Source organism: Eleutherodactylus coqui, chromosome 7 (genome assembly GCF_035609145.1).
Source record: "Eleutherodactylus coqui strain aEleCoq1 chromosome 7, aEleCoq1.hap1, whole genome shotgun sequence".
NCBI lineage: Eukaryota > Metazoa > Chordata > Amphibia > Anura > Eleutherodactylidae > Eleutherodactylus > Eleutherodactylus coqui.
This window is the reverse complement of record NC_089843.1, coordinates 73,623,990-73,644,162: the sequence shown is the minus strand read 5'-3', so window position 1 is coordinate 73,644,162 and position 20,173 is coordinate 73,623,990. Positions and strand designations below refer to the sequence as shown.

General features: G+C 42.4%; 1 protein-coding gene across 1 annotated transcript in view; it reads right to left on the bottom strand.

Moving 5' to 3' along the window:
* Nucleotides 1–20,173, bottom strand: part of SEL1L3 (SEL1L family member 3) — a 66,858-nt gene that overhangs the window by 21,160 nt on the left and 25,525 nt on the right. The window contains exons 7-13 of the mRNA XM_066573215.1: nucleotides 16,774–16,906; nucleotides 15,042–15,174; nucleotides 13,241–13,384; nucleotides 9,065–9,264; nucleotides 8,767–8,946; nucleotides 7,020–7,139; nucleotides 3,695–3,835 (exon numbers count right to left, since the gene is read on the bottom strand). Of these exons, the coding sequence (XP_066429312.1) occupies nucleotides 3,695–3,835; nucleotides 7,020–7,139; nucleotides 8,767–8,946; nucleotides 9,065–9,264; nucleotides 13,241–13,384; nucleotides 15,042–15,174; nucleotides 16,774–16,906 (1,051 nt within the window). The remainder of the gene's footprint in view (nucleotides 1–3,694; nucleotides 3,836–7,019; nucleotides 7,140–8,766; nucleotides 8,947–9,064; nucleotides 9,265–13,240; nucleotides 13,385–15,041; nucleotides 15,175–16,773; nucleotides 16,907–20,173) is intronic.

Genomic DNA, 20,173 nt, shown 5'->3' with positions numbered 1-20,173 from the left:
TTACCCGTTAACGCGATCTTTAGTGCAGTATAGGCACGATCTTTTCACGTACCTATACTGTGCTAAAACAGTGCTAGTCTTAATGAGGCCTCAGGTCAAGTCTTATTAATGTTATAATGCTGAGCATAATGGGGCTTTTTTACATGGGTTGACAGCTGCCATTTAAACAAGCGGCAATCAATGAGATTTACTCTTATTTAAGTGACTTCTACACAAGAGACAGACGGTCGTCACATGATCATCTCCAATACAGTATCACAATTGTCGGCAACACATCCCCCATCACACGGGGAGGTATGCTGCTAAAGAAGTTTTGTTTTCTGCAGCATAAACAAGGCAATCTGCTGACAAATGAGGTTGGCTCATTCATTGGCTGATTGTGGGCAGATTTACACGGCCAGATGAGCAGCAAATAAATGTTCAGGTGAACACTCATGTATGATAATCGGGTTGTGTAAGAGGCTCATTAGTGATTAACACTATTGGCTTCTAGTACTGGAGTCCTGAATGCAACAAATGGCAACATCTGTATGGAGTTTATATACTTGTGTGGCTTTATTAGTTTTCTATGGTCCTACTGATGACAATCACTGTACAGCTGCAGCACGCAGACCTAGAAATATTAGTGAACTGCAGGCCATTGGCCGTGAGGATTAGGCTAAGATTCTTCAGGCGTCTGGCTATACATTGCAACTGCAGCGAATCAGAACAGCAAAAATTTACTAAAAAAAAAAATGTACTAAGGCCGGTCTCACATGAACAGATTTCTACTTCGGAAACCGCATGTAGGATCCGCGGCAAATGGAATGCATTCCAAAGTGTGCCAAAAAATTGCTTTTTCCTTCACACCCACGGAAACTAATTGTGATTTCCACAAGTGGAGGAAAAATTGCGGCATGCTCTATTTTGCTGTGGACTCCACACAGAAAGCCTTCACTGAGGTCAATGGAAGCCAGTCAACCCACAGCCCATCTGCAATTGACATTGCGTATAGGCTGCGGGTACCCGCATCATCACCCAACAACGGCACGGGAAAAGTAAATATATTTAAAAAAAAATCTGTACTGCATTTGACCAACGGCGACCGTCTGCAGTCATCTGCAGTACAGGAAAAGAAGGTACGTGGGGTCAATAGCAGCAGAATCCAGATCGCTCGTGTGAGCCTAGCCTTATTCTGAGACTGCAGAAGTCAAGTGGCATTTTGTGTTGAATTTGGAGAAACCACCTGTTATATGAGTTGTGTTGAGCTATTTAAAATGTTCTTGTTTGGTATATTTATATATTTTTTTGCTGAAAGTTTGTAAAGTTTACAAATAAACCTAATTTGCAACATTCTGAGTGTTATAGAGGGCAAAATTTGCATGCACAATACGCAGAGAATAGAACACATTGATTACAATGGGACCGTTCAAATGTGCATATTCTGCATGCAAAAAAACCCCCCGTAGCATGTTCTGCTTTTGCGCACATAGTTGCACAAAAGCACCACAATACACAAGGAGATGTGCAATGCACTGTGCAATTCTACGAGAAAAAGAACACATTTGGAACTCATTAGGCTACATAGCCACTTAAATTGGGTTGCGATTGTTTCCTGCACGCAAAAATCAATGCCTTGTGTGCAGAAAAGCAAATTAAAATACGCCAAAATGTGCGCAAAAAAAGACTTATTTTTAAATGCGTTACGCAGCGGCATGTGCAATTGCGCATACACCCATGTGAAGAGGCCCTTAGATATTGTTTTACACTAGTATTCAGGACTAGTGTTTGGGTAGAACTTTGCTAAAATCTAGTGGCGAAGATTCTGCTTTTTCTTTAGGTGCTGTACTTCTTTCCTTCTTTCTCCAGCAGTCGGTGGTGGGTTTTGGTGGGAATTTGCTGGGGTTTAAAATATGTAATTGCGTTTTCTATTTTGGGAGGAATGCACATTTAGTAAATCAATGTATTAATTAGTTGTAAGCAGGCCATATAAGTATGTAACTCTTGTCCGCGTGGCCACCTTTATATAGCTAAAACGACATGCTGTCCCTCTGAAAGGTTTAGAGAGCATTTTTTCAATGGGAATCGGATCTCCACCGTTGAATATGGCATGTCTGGGAGGTTCATGAGGCCAATGGTAATATCTCACATTTGCTGGTTAAAGGAACTTATAGGAACATTGAAAGCTGGTGGTATAAATTATTGATAAAGAAAGAAGTCAGATTAATTGGCCATAGTAATATTCTCTAGGGGTTTAGGACTCAATGACCAAAAAGACCTAAATCTGTTTGTTATAGCTTGTTTCGCATTTATTGTTGGCACGATTTACCCTCCTGAAGTGGACACTATGACTTAGCTGTAATGTGCAGGGATAGAAACAGCATGTTGATACGTGAAACGGCCCTTGCCTGTTTGCTACACTTGCACTTTTCATCTGCCATGTAATATCCTGACATCATTAATAGGTTGCTGGTCTGCATGGTGAACTACATCTATCAGAATGGTCTGTATCCACTATGTGTGGGAGTGAACACCAAGCAGCCACCCCCCTCATTATCAGGAGGCAGTGTGAGTGGGTGTCTCATTGGTGCCCTCACAGGTGTTATTGGCTCCTCCATTTGGTAGTCAGCTACCTGCATGGTGAGAGGAGGATGCATCTATATGCACTCCTCACCCAGTAAGTAACGGCCATTTTCTGTGATTGTTTTTAATTCTTGGATTTCCCATTCTGTGACGTATTTATATTAGTGTAGGGACCCACTACAACGCAAGGAACCGTGAAGTGGTTAGTGGGCTCATGTATCTTGGCCAACATCCAACCAATGCCTTGCATTTATTATCTATCATTCACATGCAGTGTGGCATTAAGACTCCAGGAGGAGCCCAGGGTGGCAGTACCAATGTGGTTCACTGATGGAAGTGCAGGGCAACCCGTCAAATTATCATGGCGTCATTAATAGGTTGCTGGTCTGCATGGTGAACTACATATATCAGAATGGTCTGGCATCCTGTATCCACTATGTGTGGGAGTATACACCAATCATCCACCCCCCTCATTATCAAGAGGCAGTGTGAGTGGGTGTCTTATCGGTGTCCTGCACAGGTGTTATTGGCTCCTCCATTTGGTAGTCAGCTACCTGCATGGTGAGAGGAGGATGCATCTATATGCATTCCTCAGTCAGTAAGTAACGGCCATTTTCTGTGATTGCCATGTAATATCCCAATTTATGGATCCCAATGCTGCTCTTTTACCGGGTGAGTGTCGGATTCGGATTTAGTACCGGTCTATTTTGTTGCTCCTCAAGAACAGGTTAAAAAAGATTCTGTTTTCTGCTTTGGTGCTGCATCTGTCTGTCATGGATAAAAGGGTGCTGCAGGTGGAATGTGCAGCGCAGTGTAGTTCTTTCTATGCGTCCCTCAAAACCAAACTTGTAAGTAAGGGTGGTTTCACACATTCGCTCAGGGGTTCCGTTTTCCTGCTCTGTTCAGGGAACAGGAAAGAGGAAACCCCACGGTCGAACGGTTCAAAACAGCGCTGGATGGACCCCACTCACTATAATGGGGTCTGTCTGCTTTCCGTCCAGCTATCCGACTTTTCGATGGAAAAACAGCGCTGCATGCATCGCTTTATCTTCCGGTATCTTCCCCGGATCTGCGACGGAACCTCCGGTCGGAGGTTGCAGCGCAGATGTGAAACCGGCCTAAGACAACATACCTTAAATAGCAGAACGGCATAGTCATACATCAACACCGGCTCCTCATTCTCCAGAGCTCCTTGCTCATACCATTCTACGGCAGCCCTGGTGTTCTTGCTTACACCTTGCTGACCCCAGAAAAGCATCTGCGCCAGTCTGTGCTAAATGACAAAGCAAACAATGGTACAATTACCTTCTCTGTGTACAGTCATCATTACATTCAACATAATGGCAGACACAAAGATAATATAATACCAATAAACATGCATGAGTAGATGAACCCTTAGGATATGACATTCATCATAATAGATACAGCATGACTAGCTATGGTGGCTTTTGGTCAATCACTGTGCTACATCCATCTGCAAATAAATGCCATACAAGATGATCAGACTCACGTATTTTGGCCATGTAATGTGAGCAGAGTCGCTAGAAAAATCTATAACATTGGACAGATCAGTGGCAAAAGAAGACCCGGCCGCCAAAGGACACGATGGCTGATACTGTCAAAGCTGATACTGGCATGGATATCACACAACTGAAAGGAGCAGTGCAAAACCGAAAAACATGGAGGGAGCCTTAAGGCTGCCTGCCCACGTCCAAGACGGAATATCGCTAAGGATATTCCACTGCGGGAGAGCAGCGGGGAGAACTGACAGGTTTTCGCGGTGAGCCTATCTATCAGAAAATTGCAACAAATTGCAGCATGCCACGATTTGAATCTCGCGAGTGTAGAATCGCTATGATTCTCCGCTCATGGATGTCAGGCTATGTTACCTGTGCCAGGTTATCGCTGCGGATAACACAGTGACATATCGCCCATGGACAGGCAGCCTTAGGGTCGCGAACGACTAAACGGCTAAAAACAATTTGGTAATCTTCAACTGCAAACGACATAAGTGACAAGTTTGTGCACAACTGTTTCACATTATATGTTGGGTTGGGTGAATTCAGGTCATGTGTATTCTCCGTCAGCTCATTATGCTGTAATATCGTGCAGGCGCCAAAAACTACAATTTATGATGCCACGTAGAGAACACACATGTCTTCCCAACCACCTGCATCATTCTGGTGCCAACTGTGAGGATTTTGTTATATATTTACTGCTACGTTAAAAAGAAGACTAAGGAATTAATATAGTAAAAAAATACATGTTTTGCAATCACATTTATCCTATGTTTTAGGGAGGTTTCACATCTATGCTGGAGATTCTGCTTACCTGCTCCGTCCGGAGAGCAGGGAAGGTTAATCCCCAAGGCCGAACGGTTTAGTCTCTGGAAGGAGGCGAACAGCAGCGGGCAGACCCCATTAACTATAATGGGGTCACCTAACTTTTCACCCAGCTCGCCAGTTTTTGGACGGAAAAAAAATGTATGCAGCACTTTTTCTTCCAGTATTTGCAGTCAGATCTGCGATTGAACCTATGGCTGGAGGTTGCGGCGTCGATGTGAAACCAACCTTATTGATGTTCTTTCAGCTTATGTTTGTACACTGTGTGTGAACAAGAGTGTATTGCCAGAATAGACAAAACCATGTTCCAAAATTTATCTACAAACTTTCACAAAACAGCGCAGACTATAAGGGTGAATGCACAATTTGTTCTACAGGGTGGGCCATAGAAAAGTAGCCCACGTCCGATCCACGCACCACACTCTTTGGAGGAAGCCATATCCCCTTGCATCTTGTCTGGCGAAGTCATGTTGCGCCATGTACAGTGTTCTGGCTCTATTCTACCCTGCTATTTAATCTTTTCATACATATCACATCAGAAAGATGGAGTGAGAAGGCGGTCGGTGCTAGTAAGTTGTAGGACCTGTGAGCTGTGGGCGGAGCTACCGGTAAACAAGCTAACACATTCTGGTACTGGATTGGAGTCTTGGGTGGTAGCCAGCAAGGGCGGGCAACGTGGCCAGGCAAGTCAGGGGTGGTACACAAATAAGGTGATGCAGTACAGAGGATTCAGCAGACATGTAGTGTGGAACAAGACAGTGGTTGGTATACGAAGAACAATCTTCTTTTAAAGGGAGCAGGTAGAGGTAGAAAGTGGTTTAAAGGCTCAGCAACAATAAACACGCACTGAGGGAATGGCAGGGCCAGGCTTCTATAGTGTGCCTAATCAAGGGAATAGGTAGAGACAGATAGGGAAACAGGAACTGGATCAACAGGAGCAAGGACAATGCTACGATTCAGCAGAGGATATGGCCAGCAAGCTGGATAGCTCACTGGGGAGAGACACCATCTGGAGCACAGGGATTTCCAGGGTTGAGTCCTGACACAAGCTCTATACATGCTGGAAGTTGTAGATAACAGTCTGCTATGTTTACTGTAGTAGTAATGCATGTAAACACAGCGGCAGATTGATGGCTTTACGGGACACAGAAGAGGGTCCAGAGTAGGGGATAAAAAGGTACAGGTTGTCACTACGAAGCTGTACTTCCTAGATTTCAGCTTTGCCAGAATTTTCATTTTGCATCCAAAAAACCCCTATAAGTCCATTAGAAGGCATCGTAGGATATATATCCAGAACATCTCTCTGTAAGACACATCTGTTCCAGTTACCGGCATGAATCAGTGGCTTCACCAATTCCATTCTCATAAAAGTGACACAACAAGGATCCCCAGTGTGCCCTTCATTGACAGTGAGGTGTCTCTATGCTGTCTCAAGTCACTAAGGTGTTCCCCAACACAGCGGTGAAACTCGCTAATGTTCTTTCCAACATACTCAATGCCACAAACACATGTGACTTTATAGATCACACCTCTCGATCGACAATTAATAAAATAACAAATCTGTTGTATGTTGAGTGTACCACTGCTGATAAAACCTGTGCAGTTCCAAGAAAGGTGTAAGCAATGCACCCACTACACCTGAACCCAGCCACCAATCTGTTATCCATCCAGTACTCCCTCAATCATGATGGACGACTGCAATGAACAGAGATATACAACAATGGCCATCACTCATTGGTGAGAGGAAGGAGCGGAGTGCCATTGGACTCCATTGTTTTCTTAGTGGCTATCATCTACATGGCACAATATTTTTTTGTGCCATTTGCTATATATAATAGCTCAACAGACCCGTTGCTATAATCTGTTGTCCAAGGACAAGCACATTCTCTTGACAGATTCACTTTACTAAATCTTCATAAATGTATTTATTCTGTGTCTGACACTAAATATTTATTAGAATACAATTATTTCATTTGTTATTTACATACAATACTTAGTCTGAATGAAATGAATTTATTGTTCCTTAGTAAATAGATTGTATTGGCTGCCTCCACAGTACGGACTTTTACAAGAGTAATAATGATAACGCTAGCCAAGTCTAGCCGTCCCGGTTACCTGGGCATACACGTCTCCTCTTTCTGCATTCTGCTTAAGCCATAGAAACAAGTCATCATTTTCTCTAGTCTGCTCTTTTAATATGTCATCATCCATTAACCTTATGGTTTCTACAAATGCCTTGAAGAAAAGATGTAGAGAAGTATTAGCCATGACATGCACAGACTTTTTTCCTAAATTTACAACCAACTGAAGACCAATAGTCTACTATGCATCACATCTAAAGAATCCCAGTTGGTTCCAAGATGGCATTCCCTGTTCATATGCTCAAGTAAAGGCATATGAACGCAAGAGAAGGGTCCCCTACTCAGGGCCCCCCTCTATAACCCAGAAAGGAGAGTAATAGCAAATTCCATCCTAACAGACCTTCTACCATTCTGTTATTACAGGACAGCCATTCGTGAGTGGAACTCAGCTGATCACCCCAAGCCCTGCATTCTCAAAGGGGTTGTGCATCTTGGCACAACACCTTTACTAATTGTTGGGAGCCAAGACTACAGGAGGGGTGGGAGGATCCATGGATAAGATTTTTTGATTTTTTTAACGCTTTCATGACCAAGAGTCTTTAATGCTCCTGTGTGCAGGTCACATTCTGCAGTTCTGCTATAACCACTTTTTAAAAAATCATAAACTTTCTTCTTTTTCTGGAGATAGCTACATGTGGACTTGTTTTATGCAGGGCGAGTTGCATTTTTTAATGGTACTATTCGAGGTACTATATAATGCATTGGAATTTCATTGGTATATCTTTAGGGGTGCATATGATATTTTGATCACTTTTTATTTCATTTTTTTCTTGGAGACAGGTTGATCCACCCCTCCCACCGAAAAAAACCCACAATTCTGGCATTGAGTATTTTTTGGATGCTGCGATACTAAATTTTTACATTTTTTTGATGCAAAGATTTGGGAAAGAGTTTTTTTTCACCTTTTTTTTTTTAAGTTTTGTAATAATTAAAAAGTCTTTAGTTTATTCATTCTTACTTTTTTGGTCCCTATAGGTGACTTGAAATTGCAATTGTTTGATTGCTTATGCAGTATAATACAACTCTTACTATAGTATTGCAATGCTATAGGTTTCCATTAAAGAGGGGGTGAAGGGCGTTTGGGGTATTTAAATCCCGATTGATCAGAGCACTTAAAGGGTCAACAGCCTTGAGCGGTGTTATCTCGGATTGTGGTCATTGTGGGTGGGTGTCAGCTGCACGTGGCATATGCAGTTAGTATGTATATAGCCATATAGCTGACATAAAGGGGTTAAGAATGTTAGTTTAAATAAATGCAGAAATTACTTAAAAACGTGTTGCATGTTTAATCAAATAATTTAATATTACATGCTGTGTCAGATTAGAGGTTATTCAGTCTAAAAGATATACAGTAGAGATGAGCGAGCATACTCGCTAAGGCAAACTACTCGAGCGAGTAGTGCCTTATGCAAGTACCTGCCCGCTCATCTCTAAAGATTTGGCTGCCGGCGGGGGGCAGGGAGCGGCAGGGAAGAGCGGGGAGGAACGGAGGGGTGATCTCTCTCTCCCTCTCTCTCCCTCTCTCCCCCACGCTCCCCCTGCTCACCGCCACAACTCACCTCTCACCCACGCCAGCAGCCAAATCTTTAGAGACGAGCGGGCAGGTACTCGAATAAGGCACTACTCGCTCGAGTAGCTTGCCTTAGCGAGTATGCTCGCTCACCTCTAGTATACAGTAATAGGCGCATGGATATCATTGTAAGTGAGAGAAATCAAGTTACTTGTTCTGCATTTCTTGCTAATCGATCCGTTATAGTCTTTTTTGCAACATTTATATAGTAAGAAAAGGCAACATCTAGATCCAAACTATGATGGTCTATTCCTTGGAGGTGCTTATATCCGAGCTTCAGAAGACCAAGCCTATCATCTCCTTGTGCTCCAACCAGGCTGTAGAGCAGAGCCTAGAAACACAGACAGGTCAAAGATTAGCAACTACATCCTAAAACTAATAATTCTTAGAGCCCTCTAAATGGAAATGATACAAACTGACATATAGATTGTGTACATGCAGGTACCCACCTCATCTGGATTGGCAGGTACACCAAGACCAATCTCATACATTACACTGAGAAGGTAAGATGCTTTATGGTATCCACTGCAGCTGGCATCCAGCAGATTGGCCACAGCATCTCTGAGGTGATGAAGACTATAAGACAAATTCTTCATAGTTTCCTCAAATATATATTTTCCAAACTGGGAAACTGGGTCGTTATAAAAATCTGAAATACAGAATGAAATCATTTAATCAATTTGACTAAAAGAAGGTTTGGTAAAGTTCGTTAGTTGAAGTTATGGTAGATTTCACATCAGACATTGAACAGCCATTATTTGCTCGTACTTAATATTAATTTATTAGGTTGTTGTCATCTTTATATGTTTTATACAGTTTTACAATCCACATTTATATCTTCTATTTGTACTACTTTTCGACACGGCTCACATTGACACCAATGCAACAGTTTCCCCTATTCATAAATGGATTTAGAACAACTCCAAAAAATTTCAAACTGAGACTTTATCCCTTTAACTGCCAGCCATTTTTTCTTTTTTTCATCCTTGCCTTAAAGCAATCCTCTGGTCCCAGACAAAGTTGGCTGCACCACGTTGTCTCTGACTACCTGGTGCACACTGTGTACCAGTGTACATTGGTAGTCTAAGACACTACATGACTGGTCAGGAATGCCCATGTGGACAGCACTGGTCAGTCAAAGCCCCTTCACATAATGTCTTCGGGCCCCTTCATATAAATGTATTTGTCCAGTGCAATACACAGAGAATAGAACCCATTGATTTCAATGGGGTTGTTCTCATATCACTGTTTAATGCTTGCATTTTGTACAAGCAGAAAAAATGCAGCATACTTTATTTTTGTGCGCACTTGCTCAACAAAGTTTCCCATAGAAGTCTCGATATGCATGCAACTGCTCTAAACATTGCGGAATTCTGTATGGAAAAGAACACATCTGGACCTTATTAGGCTAAATAGCCTTTTAAATAGGGTGCGGTGGTGTCCTGTAAACAAAAAAACTCTGCCCTGCATGCACAACAAGTACAGTAAAATGCGCCAATACGCACACAATTCTACCTCGTTCATAACGTAAATACGCTGCAATGAGGCGAGCATTTTTGCAAATATGCTTGTGCGAAGGGGCCCTTAGGGTACTTTAACATGGGCCAATAGTCGCCCAAGTAATTACTTACAAGAGCAATTATGGGCAACTGTTGTCCCGTGCAAACACAGAACCTGACAGGACAAGGGAGCGAGAATAACCCGCTTGTCAGAGTTCCTTAGTTTTTAGCTTTCCTAAAAACTAAGCGACTCTTGGCCTGTGTAAACAGGCAATCCTTCATCTATGACCAACTGCTTGTTTACTCTGAATGGGGGCGTGCGTCTGGAAGAGATCTGATTATCGCTCATGTGTGAAAGCTTAAGTGCCCAACAGTTATTCTGTGTGAGAGTGTAATGTACACTAACGTAGTCAGAGAAGCGGTGCAGCCATCTTTGTTTCTCCAGGAATGGAGGATCACTTTAAGTCTTACCATAACTTTTTATTTTTCCATCATTATAGCCAAATCAGGGCTTGTTTTTTTAATGGTACTATATAATGTATTGAAAAACCTTTACCAATTTTCAAATAACATAGCATGTTAGGCTGAGTTAAGACAATGTCCATCGAGTTTATCCTGTTTCCATCCCCCTCTTTGATCCAAGGCAAAAAAAAACCCTCAAATGAGCCAGAAGCAAATTTAGCCCATTTGGAGGAACAAAATCCTTCCTGACTCCATAATGGCAGTCAGAATAACCCCTGGATCAACATTTTTAAAATTCCTACCGGACTCCAAGACCCGGATCAGCAACCCCACTGGTTAATGTCTATATCCTGTACTATCATAGCGCTCTAGATAGACGTCTAGTTCCCTCTTAAATTCCTCTATCAATTTTGCCATCACCACGTCCTCAGGCAGAGTTCAACAGCCTCTCTGCTCTTACAGTCAAGAACTGCCTTCTATGTTGGTGCTGAAAACGTTGTTCCAATAGACGTAGCGGATGCCCTCTTGTTACCGTCGCAGTCCTGGGTATAAACAGATCATGGGAGAGATCCTTGTATTGTCCCCTCATGTATTTACACATAGTTATTTGGTCGCCCCTTAGCCAACTTTTTTCCAAGGTGAATAATCCCAATTTTGATAGCCTCTCTGGGTATTCCAGTCCTCTCATTCTGGTAGATCACTGACACAGAGGAATCAACAATTGCTGCCAACTAATTCACTGGGTTGACCCGCTAAAATTTAACTTTTATTGAGATACTATAAAAAGCAAGGACCCTCAAAGAACAAAACAAAGGAAAATGTAGGAGAGATAGGGGGGAACCTAATTAGGAACCCACTATCTCTTCCAACCAAACAGCGGTAATTCAGTTAGTGATATGTAGCACTGTAAACCGCTCTTCAGTATATATGAAGTGTTAGTACTATACAGTGGAATAATCGACTTGTAGTATGCGAATAGATAGAGGTTCATCGTATTTCCGTCATATAAATGACTCATCAGGAACCCTAAATCTGATGGAACCTGTCCAACAAAGGGGTATGAATCCCTTCAAAAAAAATTATTATATGGGGGACCCAATAAATGGTACCAACATACTTCTCCAAATCGAAAGAGTGTGGACAGATGATACTGAATTCTGGCATTCGATACTTTTTTTTTTATAGTGTTCACCATGTGAGCTAAATAATGTGAATTTTAGATATTTCAGACTCTTTTGGATGCAATTGAAGTTAGCTCTGTATCACAGCTGTTTGTAGTGGGCCTCAGCTATTTCATACAGCCGACACTTTCTGGGTATGGAGCAGGCTCGGCTCCCAAGCCCGCTTCATACTCAACATGCACCTCTGTGATGTTCATGCATGTACATCACAGGGGATAAATGGGTTAAAAGTAAAATGTACAACAAGCCATTTAGGTAGTGATAGTTGTTAGGACTTTTATTAATGACTTATGCTCAGCATAGACTCAGGTGCTCCTACTTCCGCCGGTAAAGCTTGGGTTTTGGAGTTTCGAACCTCAAGATCTTTTCTTTGCAGTTTGCAAATATATTACCTGTTATATCCTTGTATGGTGATATAATGACACAAATAATCAACATCAGAAACGAGATCGTCCGGAGACTGGATCTCAATCCTGGGCTTTACTAGCAACAAATTGAGTTGTCAGTTGTCTCGTCATAAAAATTGTGTTTCTATTCACAAAACCATGTATAGCTACAGGCCACAAGTATCAAAACGGAAAGAGGTTTGAGCATCACATCTTCAGCCACTGTAGTAGAATGCTCAATGTGGCTTATCCAACTGATTTACTGGGAAAAATGCCAGGGCATTAACCCTTTCCAATCCACTGTCTGACGTCTTAAGACATTTTGATTTTAGGACTGTACAGCTCCGATGTTAGAAGACATCCGTTGGGGTTCTCTTACTGTATATTGTCAGCCTCTATGTTGTCGGAGCCTATCCAAAGTGTCACCTCACACAGTACTGGCTTTAGCCAGCAGATAGTGCCGTTGTATAACGGCAAAAAAAGAGTAAGCCCCCTAGGAAAACCATATACAAATTGGATTGGAAAGGGTTAAATACTGGAAAATGCAGCCATAAAAGTCTTAACCATAAAAGTTGTGACCTTCGCACCTCCAAAGTCCTGAATTCCATTATGTGGTAGATCTGCTCTGCTGACCTATCTGCATTGTATATCATGACTGCTAAACTATTGGAATTTGGTTTTATATAATTTATGGAAGAGAAGCCAGGCTTCAGCTGGTTACACATCTGCACTTGGGGTTTCGCTTTCCTGCTCCATTCATAGAGTAGGAGAGGGGAATCCCTACGGCCAAACGGCAGGTGGACCCCACTGACTATAATTGGGTCCATTTGCTTTCCGCTTAGCTCCCCGGCTGTTAGCCAGAAGAAAAGGCGCTGCATGTCTCGCTTTTACTTCCAGAATATTGTGCCAGATCTGCGACGGATCCTCTGACCAGAGATTCCAACGCAGATGTGAAACCACCCTTACAAATAGTACCATCCTGCTTCTGGACAATGAGTGTATCAGTATGGAAAAAGCAAAAACATTACACAGACAGAGCAAATTTTTGTGGAAAAACTGAATTAAGGCCAAGGTTAGCACCTTTAGGTAGTACTTACCCCCGGAAAGCCCATCATAAGTGCTCAGCAACCTAATCAAATTGCTATATTTATTTTGTTCTTCTTGTGTCCAAGGTGCCATCTTAGTAGTCTGCTTCTCTTCATATCTTAGATAGAGGTCTTTATAATAATTCTTCGCTTGACCTGCAATTAATTATTAGGTACAATTTCAAGGACTGTTTCTAAATACTGTATGTGCCTATTATCAGCACTTTTCCCATTCCGATAGTTTGCTCATTTGGAAGCTAAATACATGGACCCATATTTTGCTTTCAGATTTTTCCTACTTTAAAAAGGGAGCAGTTTCAACAATAGGTGTGTAATAAGCAATTGGCATTTATGTAGGGTTACTATAAGGGGTTGTATAACAATTGCAAGTTATCCCTTATCCGTAGGATGGGGATAACTTGCTGATCGGTGGCGGTCTAAACAGTGAGAATCCCACCAATCTCAAGAACAGGACTCCAATGTCCTGCTCTGATTTGACTGCAGTTTGCTTCAGCCCATGCAGTGACATCACTGTGCATGGAGCATCAGCCGAGCATGCACAGTCAGAGCTCCATTCCTTTTAAATAGATGGAAACAGCGGAGAGGCCCCGGAAAGTGAATGGAGCGCTAGTGTTCCTCCACGACCAGCACTCCTCATTGTGGGGGGTGCAGTAACCCCGCAGTAAGAAGGACAAAGGACATGGGATCCCCACTCTCAAGATCAGCGGGGGTCAGCAGTGAGACCTCCCGATCAGCAAGTTATTCCCTATCCTGTGGGTAGGGGATAACTTGTAATTGTGGTGCAACCCCTTTAATGCACTGAGCCAGCCAATCTTCTGATTTAACAGCAGAGATAAGAGAGACCTCTTGTAAGGCCATAGTCACATGGCCATGAGTGAGGAGCACCCGAGATTCTTGGGTGCAACTCACATTGCGCAGCATATGGACACCCCAGTCTTTTCCATCCCTGTCAACCACCTCTTTTAGCAATTGCTTTAAAGTTTTATCAAATCCTTCTACCAGCCCATTCATCTGAGGAGAGTAAACAGATGACGTAATTGCTGTATTATTAATAACTGGCAGAGTTTCTTCATCACTCTTGACATGTAGGGGGTTTCCTGGTCAGTGAGTATCTATTTAGGAATACCCATCGACTAAACACCTGCAGTAATTCCCTTGCAATCACTTTGAAAGAAGTACTATGCAAAGGAATAGCCTCAGGGTAGTGGCTGGCATAATCTAGTATCACCGGGAGGACCAACTAGATCCATGCCTATGCATTCAGAGTGTATCCCAATAATAGGCATAGGTACCAGGGAACTACAATACTGAGGCCATAAGCCAGAAATGTGATACTCTGGGCTTGGCTTAAAATATCTTTAAACATCCCCATATATGCCAATTTTCTTGGAGGTTTTTTAGACCCCCAAATGGCCACTCAACATATGACCATGAGCTAGATCCAGAACTGTTCTGCGATATAAGGCTTCCCTCACACAAACGGTTTTTACGGCGATTAGCGCGGCACTTTCACCACCGCGCTAATCGCGGTATAATGCTCTCATCGTTTTCAATGGGACTGCTCAGACAGCTGCTCGATTGCAGTGCCCGCCAGTGCTGCGATTTTCGAGCGGTGTCTGTTCTATTTTTGAGCGTTTAGCGTTCCTCATCAATGATGAGCAGTGCTAAGAGCCACTGCAGCCAAAAACGAAAGTAAAACGCAGCAAAGCGCTGCAATTTAAATCGTGGCGCTTTTGCAGCACATGTATTATGGAGGCCTAATTAGATATGTTTATTAATTCTTTGTACTCACACTTGGTCTCCAGGTCATGTCTATCCTGCAGAATACTGAAAAGTACTTGCACTCTCTCTCTGACATGCAAACAACGGCTATAATAGTCTTCTATCTGATGGTAAATGTTATCATCCGGGAGAGGGTTGAATATCTGCAGTGATACAATCAATAAAGAGAGACATGAATCCCAGACTGTTCACTTCTTTGTAAACTTCCACATGGAGTTTTAAGAATTCCAGTGTAAAACATTTTGTTCACCTACACTATGTCAGTGTAATCATCTTGCCCACTTTTAACAAATTGTTACAACAGTGTATAGCAATAACAGAAACTTCGAATGGAGCCTCCAATACAACCATTGCAAGAGCTTTAGAGCCTATGAAAACTTTTGTGCATAAAAAATCAATACACACATATCTCACTAAGTCTCTGCAGAAAAAAATTATGCATATATCTGCTTTTGCATTAAGTTTTCTTTTGCATGCATTTCTAAAGCCTCATACTTGGTCAACTAAATACAAAAAGTCTTCATTTCCAAAAACACCTTTAAGGTGCCTTTTCAAGGGATGATAAAAGAGAGAATTCAAACAATAGTAGTTCAGTCCAAACATGGTTATCAACAGGGTGACAAAAGATGTCGCTAGTCGCTTTGTTCAGCTTACCGAAAAAATAGTCACTGGTTGATCAAAAGTCATGTGGTGTAAAGTCAGTCATTCATATATGAATGACTTTGTGGAAAAAATAGTCATGGAGATCCCCTCTATGAACAATATCTTGGTAAACTACTTGAATAAACAGTCATGGCTCTTTGTAAAAGCAAACTAACGACTGTCATTCGTAAGCTTCAATGACTTTTCTAAGGGACTATCTGAACAATAGTTTCTCTTTGCAAAGGTAAGTTTAGACAGTGTAAGGGCATGCCACTAGAGATGAGCGAGCATGCTCGTTTAGAGCAATTACTCGAACAAGCATTGCTTTTTTCGAGTAACTGCCTACTCGGGCAAAAAGATCCGGGGGGTGGCAGGGTGGAGCCGGGGGTAGCGGGGGGGGGGGGGGGAGGGGGGGAAACAGAGGGGGGAGATCTCTCCCCCCGTTCCCCCTCGCAACCTCCCGCTCATCCCCCGAGTGGGCAGTTACTCGAAAAAAGCGATGCTCGTTCGAGTAATTGCTCTAAACGAGCATGCTCGCTCATCTCAACATGCCACATTCACAAGGGAATTGGTAGCACCCAGTTGTCACAAGGTTTAACAGAGGAGCAGCTACATGTAGTGTTCTAAAAAGGATCCTTATTTTACTGTACTAAAACACGTCATTAGAGCTGATACTTCATCCTTTAATAAACCGTGGCAAGCCCTTAAAAACATGAGGTATGAAACATAAAATGCGAACGATTTTTCTAAATCTCACTCACATTTATGTAACATCTATGGCACTATACAATATACAAGGTCGGAATTCTAGAAAAGAAGAGAAATAAAAGCTGTCCGGCACATAGTCATCATACTTTGATGAAATGCATAACATTTGACAGTAAATAGAACAAATCTACAAATCTGGTAAAAGAAGTATATTAGGCAATTACTACGACTTGACCATGGCTGGGCCAGCACTGATAGTTCTCTGTTCATTCTCAAATACGTTATGGGCTCCTATGCAAATTTAGTAGCTCTTGCCAGCAGGTTATGCATTAGTGCTATTACAATTCAGACAACACTGTAGAATGTGTCCCATATAATATGTTTACAAATACCTGATCCATGTGTAGAGCCTGGAGTCGATAATATTTCACAGGTCCAAAGAATCCATCAATTCCGACCACATACTTGCTTCCTCCGAGGGCCATGTATCCATTAGTGTCATCAAAATAGATGTCCTTATCCACACTTTAAAAATAAGAATGATCTTAGATGTTAATGGATACTAAATGTAGAAATTAAAGAGAACTTCCAGTTTCAGAACTAAATTCTGTCAGGACTGGAGGGTATATTTCCTACCGATTAACTTCTTTGCGGTTCTTATGATTCTCCAGTTATGGGTCCTGTTTGCAGCCATCCAAGATGACTACAAAAATTTTCTCACTACCTAATGCACAGTGTACACTGCTCTCTGATTGGCTAGTTGTAATCACATGAGCACTTCTGGCTAATTAGAGAGCAGGTTTAGTACATTGGTAGTTTAACACAACCAATGCACTGTGGGGATTAGGTAGTCTGAAGATCGCATAAGGCATCTTGGGTGGCCCAAAAATGGGACCTGGAACTAATGGATCAGAGGAACTACATAGAAGGACAACCGCAGGTAATACACCCTCTGTCCCTTCCGGTCCTCGGACATAGTTTTGTCCTGAAACCGAAGGGTCGCTTTGAACTAGAATGCTCTTTGCACTTTATTTAAAATCTTCTATATATCATTGCTTCTCAAAAGAAAAGCATTTTATGTTTTTTGCCTGTAGACCCCGAGATTGATAATCCTTAAATACTGGAAGTCACCAACAATTCCATAATTTTCCAAATGTCTTAGCAAATTGTCTAACATACAGAGAAAGGAGGAACTACCGCATAATGAGTAAAAGCCAAGGAGTCCAAATGAAAAATTTTTTGGCATTTGGACTCCTTGGCTACTATTCAAGGAGTAAGAATCCTTCAGGAACTGGCTGAAGAGACCATGTTGATTTCCAATAACGCCCATGATGCTACCCTCCCCAATGTTGTGCGTTCTCTTTTTTCTTTCTCCTTCCTCCCTGTGCTTCCTCTTTGTTCCTTTATGCTACCCTGTTTTTTTGTCTCTTCAAGCTTTATTTGTAGACGCTCTTGTCCGTCGTTTGGTGAAATAACCCATATGGAAATTACCTATCTAAACAGTGTTTTCTGTTCTTTGTGATTTGTTATCCATATGTCATAATAAAATTTGATTGACCGATAAAATCTTCATGATCATACAACATATATGTCTCTGTTCACACTGACGTGCATATTTAACACCTTCTCAACATGTGCTGTATATGTACGACGTATAGTGGGCATCATTGTATGGAGCAGGTATGGGAGCCAAGCCTACTTAATATGTGGTGGGTATCAAAGACAGCCGACATCTGCCTACAACAGCCGTGAACAGAGAGAACCGCAATCATGGCTGTTAACCCTTTAAATGCTGTCAAATTTAATCGCGACATTTAAATGTCCCAACCAGATTAAAGGATCCATGAAGCATATGGTGATTTATTTATAATGCATTCATCAGGTTTTCATTCCGACACCACTTTCTTTTTAACGGATAGAACTGTGTAAAATACTACAATATCATGGTCATTAATAGGGGCACTACCATCTTGTTCCATCATATCCAATGTGAGAATACTAGAGATGAGCGAGTATACTCGCTAAAGGCAATTGCTCGAGCGAGCATTGCCTTTAGTGACTATCTCCCCGCTCGAGACTGAAGGTTCGGGTGTCGGCAGCGGGCCTGGAGCTGCAGGGGAGAGCGGGGAGGTACGGAGGGGAGATCTCTCTCTCCCTCTCTCCCCCCCACTCCCTCCTGCTGACTGCCGCTACTCACCGCTCCCCCGCTGCCGGCACCTGAACCTTCAGTCTCGAGCGGGCAGATACTCGCTAAAGGCAATGCTCGCTCGAGCACTTGCCTTTAGTGAGTATACTCGCTCATCTCTAATACCTCTCTATGCTGCAGCTAGGGAGACCAGAGTACAGAAATAGCTAAGCGAGTGCATTAAACTATTTCTGAAGGGATATCGTTTCTCCTTAAGAAGAGCATCTAGAAGGTGTGTGGAGACACCTGGGAGGTGAGTGAGGAGGCTTGTAAGGCCATGCATGTTCCTCGGGGAAATATATACAAATAAGGAAGATGGAGCAATACCATCTTGTTTATTTGTATTAAACAGTTTCTATAACTCCCATAGAAGTAAATGAGAGTTATCGAAATAGTGTATCACAGTGAGTAATGCTGTTTCAATACCTTGGGAGCTACAGAAACAGCATTCTCAACCGCCGACCAGCGGTGTTTGAGCTTAGTTCTTGAGACAGATGGGGGTTCCAGCGGTGAGAAGCGAATTTATCAGACTTTCATGGCAGAACCTGTGGATATGCCATAAAAGTCCAGGATGGGAATGAGTATTTAAAAGCAACAGAAACATAATGGTCAAGAACTACAGGAAGTGTGAGGACTTTTCACACTACTGTCAAGGTTTTTGTTCATGAAGACGCTCTCAAGGGAAATGTATTGTTTCTTCCATGTACTGACATAAAGTGCTCAGAAGGTCAGATAATGAGCTTTCTGATCGCTTTATTCATAAAATACCCACTCTTGTCCTCTGATGTCCACCATGAGCTCTGGTGTAACTAGCCGAATCCTGCAGAGTAGCAATGTAACTCACTTTTATATAAGCCATGACAACTATGATGGATCTGTTTTCGAGCAGATCCCAATGATTCCTGATGGATCATATGGTTATATAGTCTGTCAGATTTTTGTCAGCATACCTTCCAGTATTTGAATCCCTATTTGCAAGAAATATTAAGCCCTGATCACAATTAGTATATGACACATGCAAAACTAGAGATGAGCGAGCGTACTCGGAAAAGCACTACTCGCTCGAGTAATTTGCTTTATCCGAGTATCGCTGTGCTCGTCCCTGAAGATTCGGGTGCCGGCACGGAGCGGGGAGCTGCAGCGGAGAGCGGGGAGGAACGGAGGGGAGATCTCTCTCTCCCTCTCTCCCGCCCGCTCTCCCCTGCGACTCACCTGTCAGCCGCAGCGGGACCCGAATCTTCAGACCCGAGCACAGCGATACTCGGATAAAGCAAATTACTCGAGCGAGTAGTGCTTTTCAGAGTACGCTCGCTCATCTCTATGCAAAACCCATTTTGCGGTACATTTGCCTATGTTCAGATCTTGGGGAACACTGTCAGGTTTTTAGTTCTTTTTAGAGCAAGAATAGTGCTGTAGACAAGGCATCCCAAAGACTGGAACCCAGTACCTTGTGAAAATAGCCTAACGGTGCATACACACCTTTTTGTTTTGCAGTATACAGTAGTTTCAAAAAATGATCATGATGGACCATTCAATAGATACATTGGAAAACTGATGGGAACTGAAACAGTTTTTCATGCAACACTATCTCATCCTACAAAATGCCA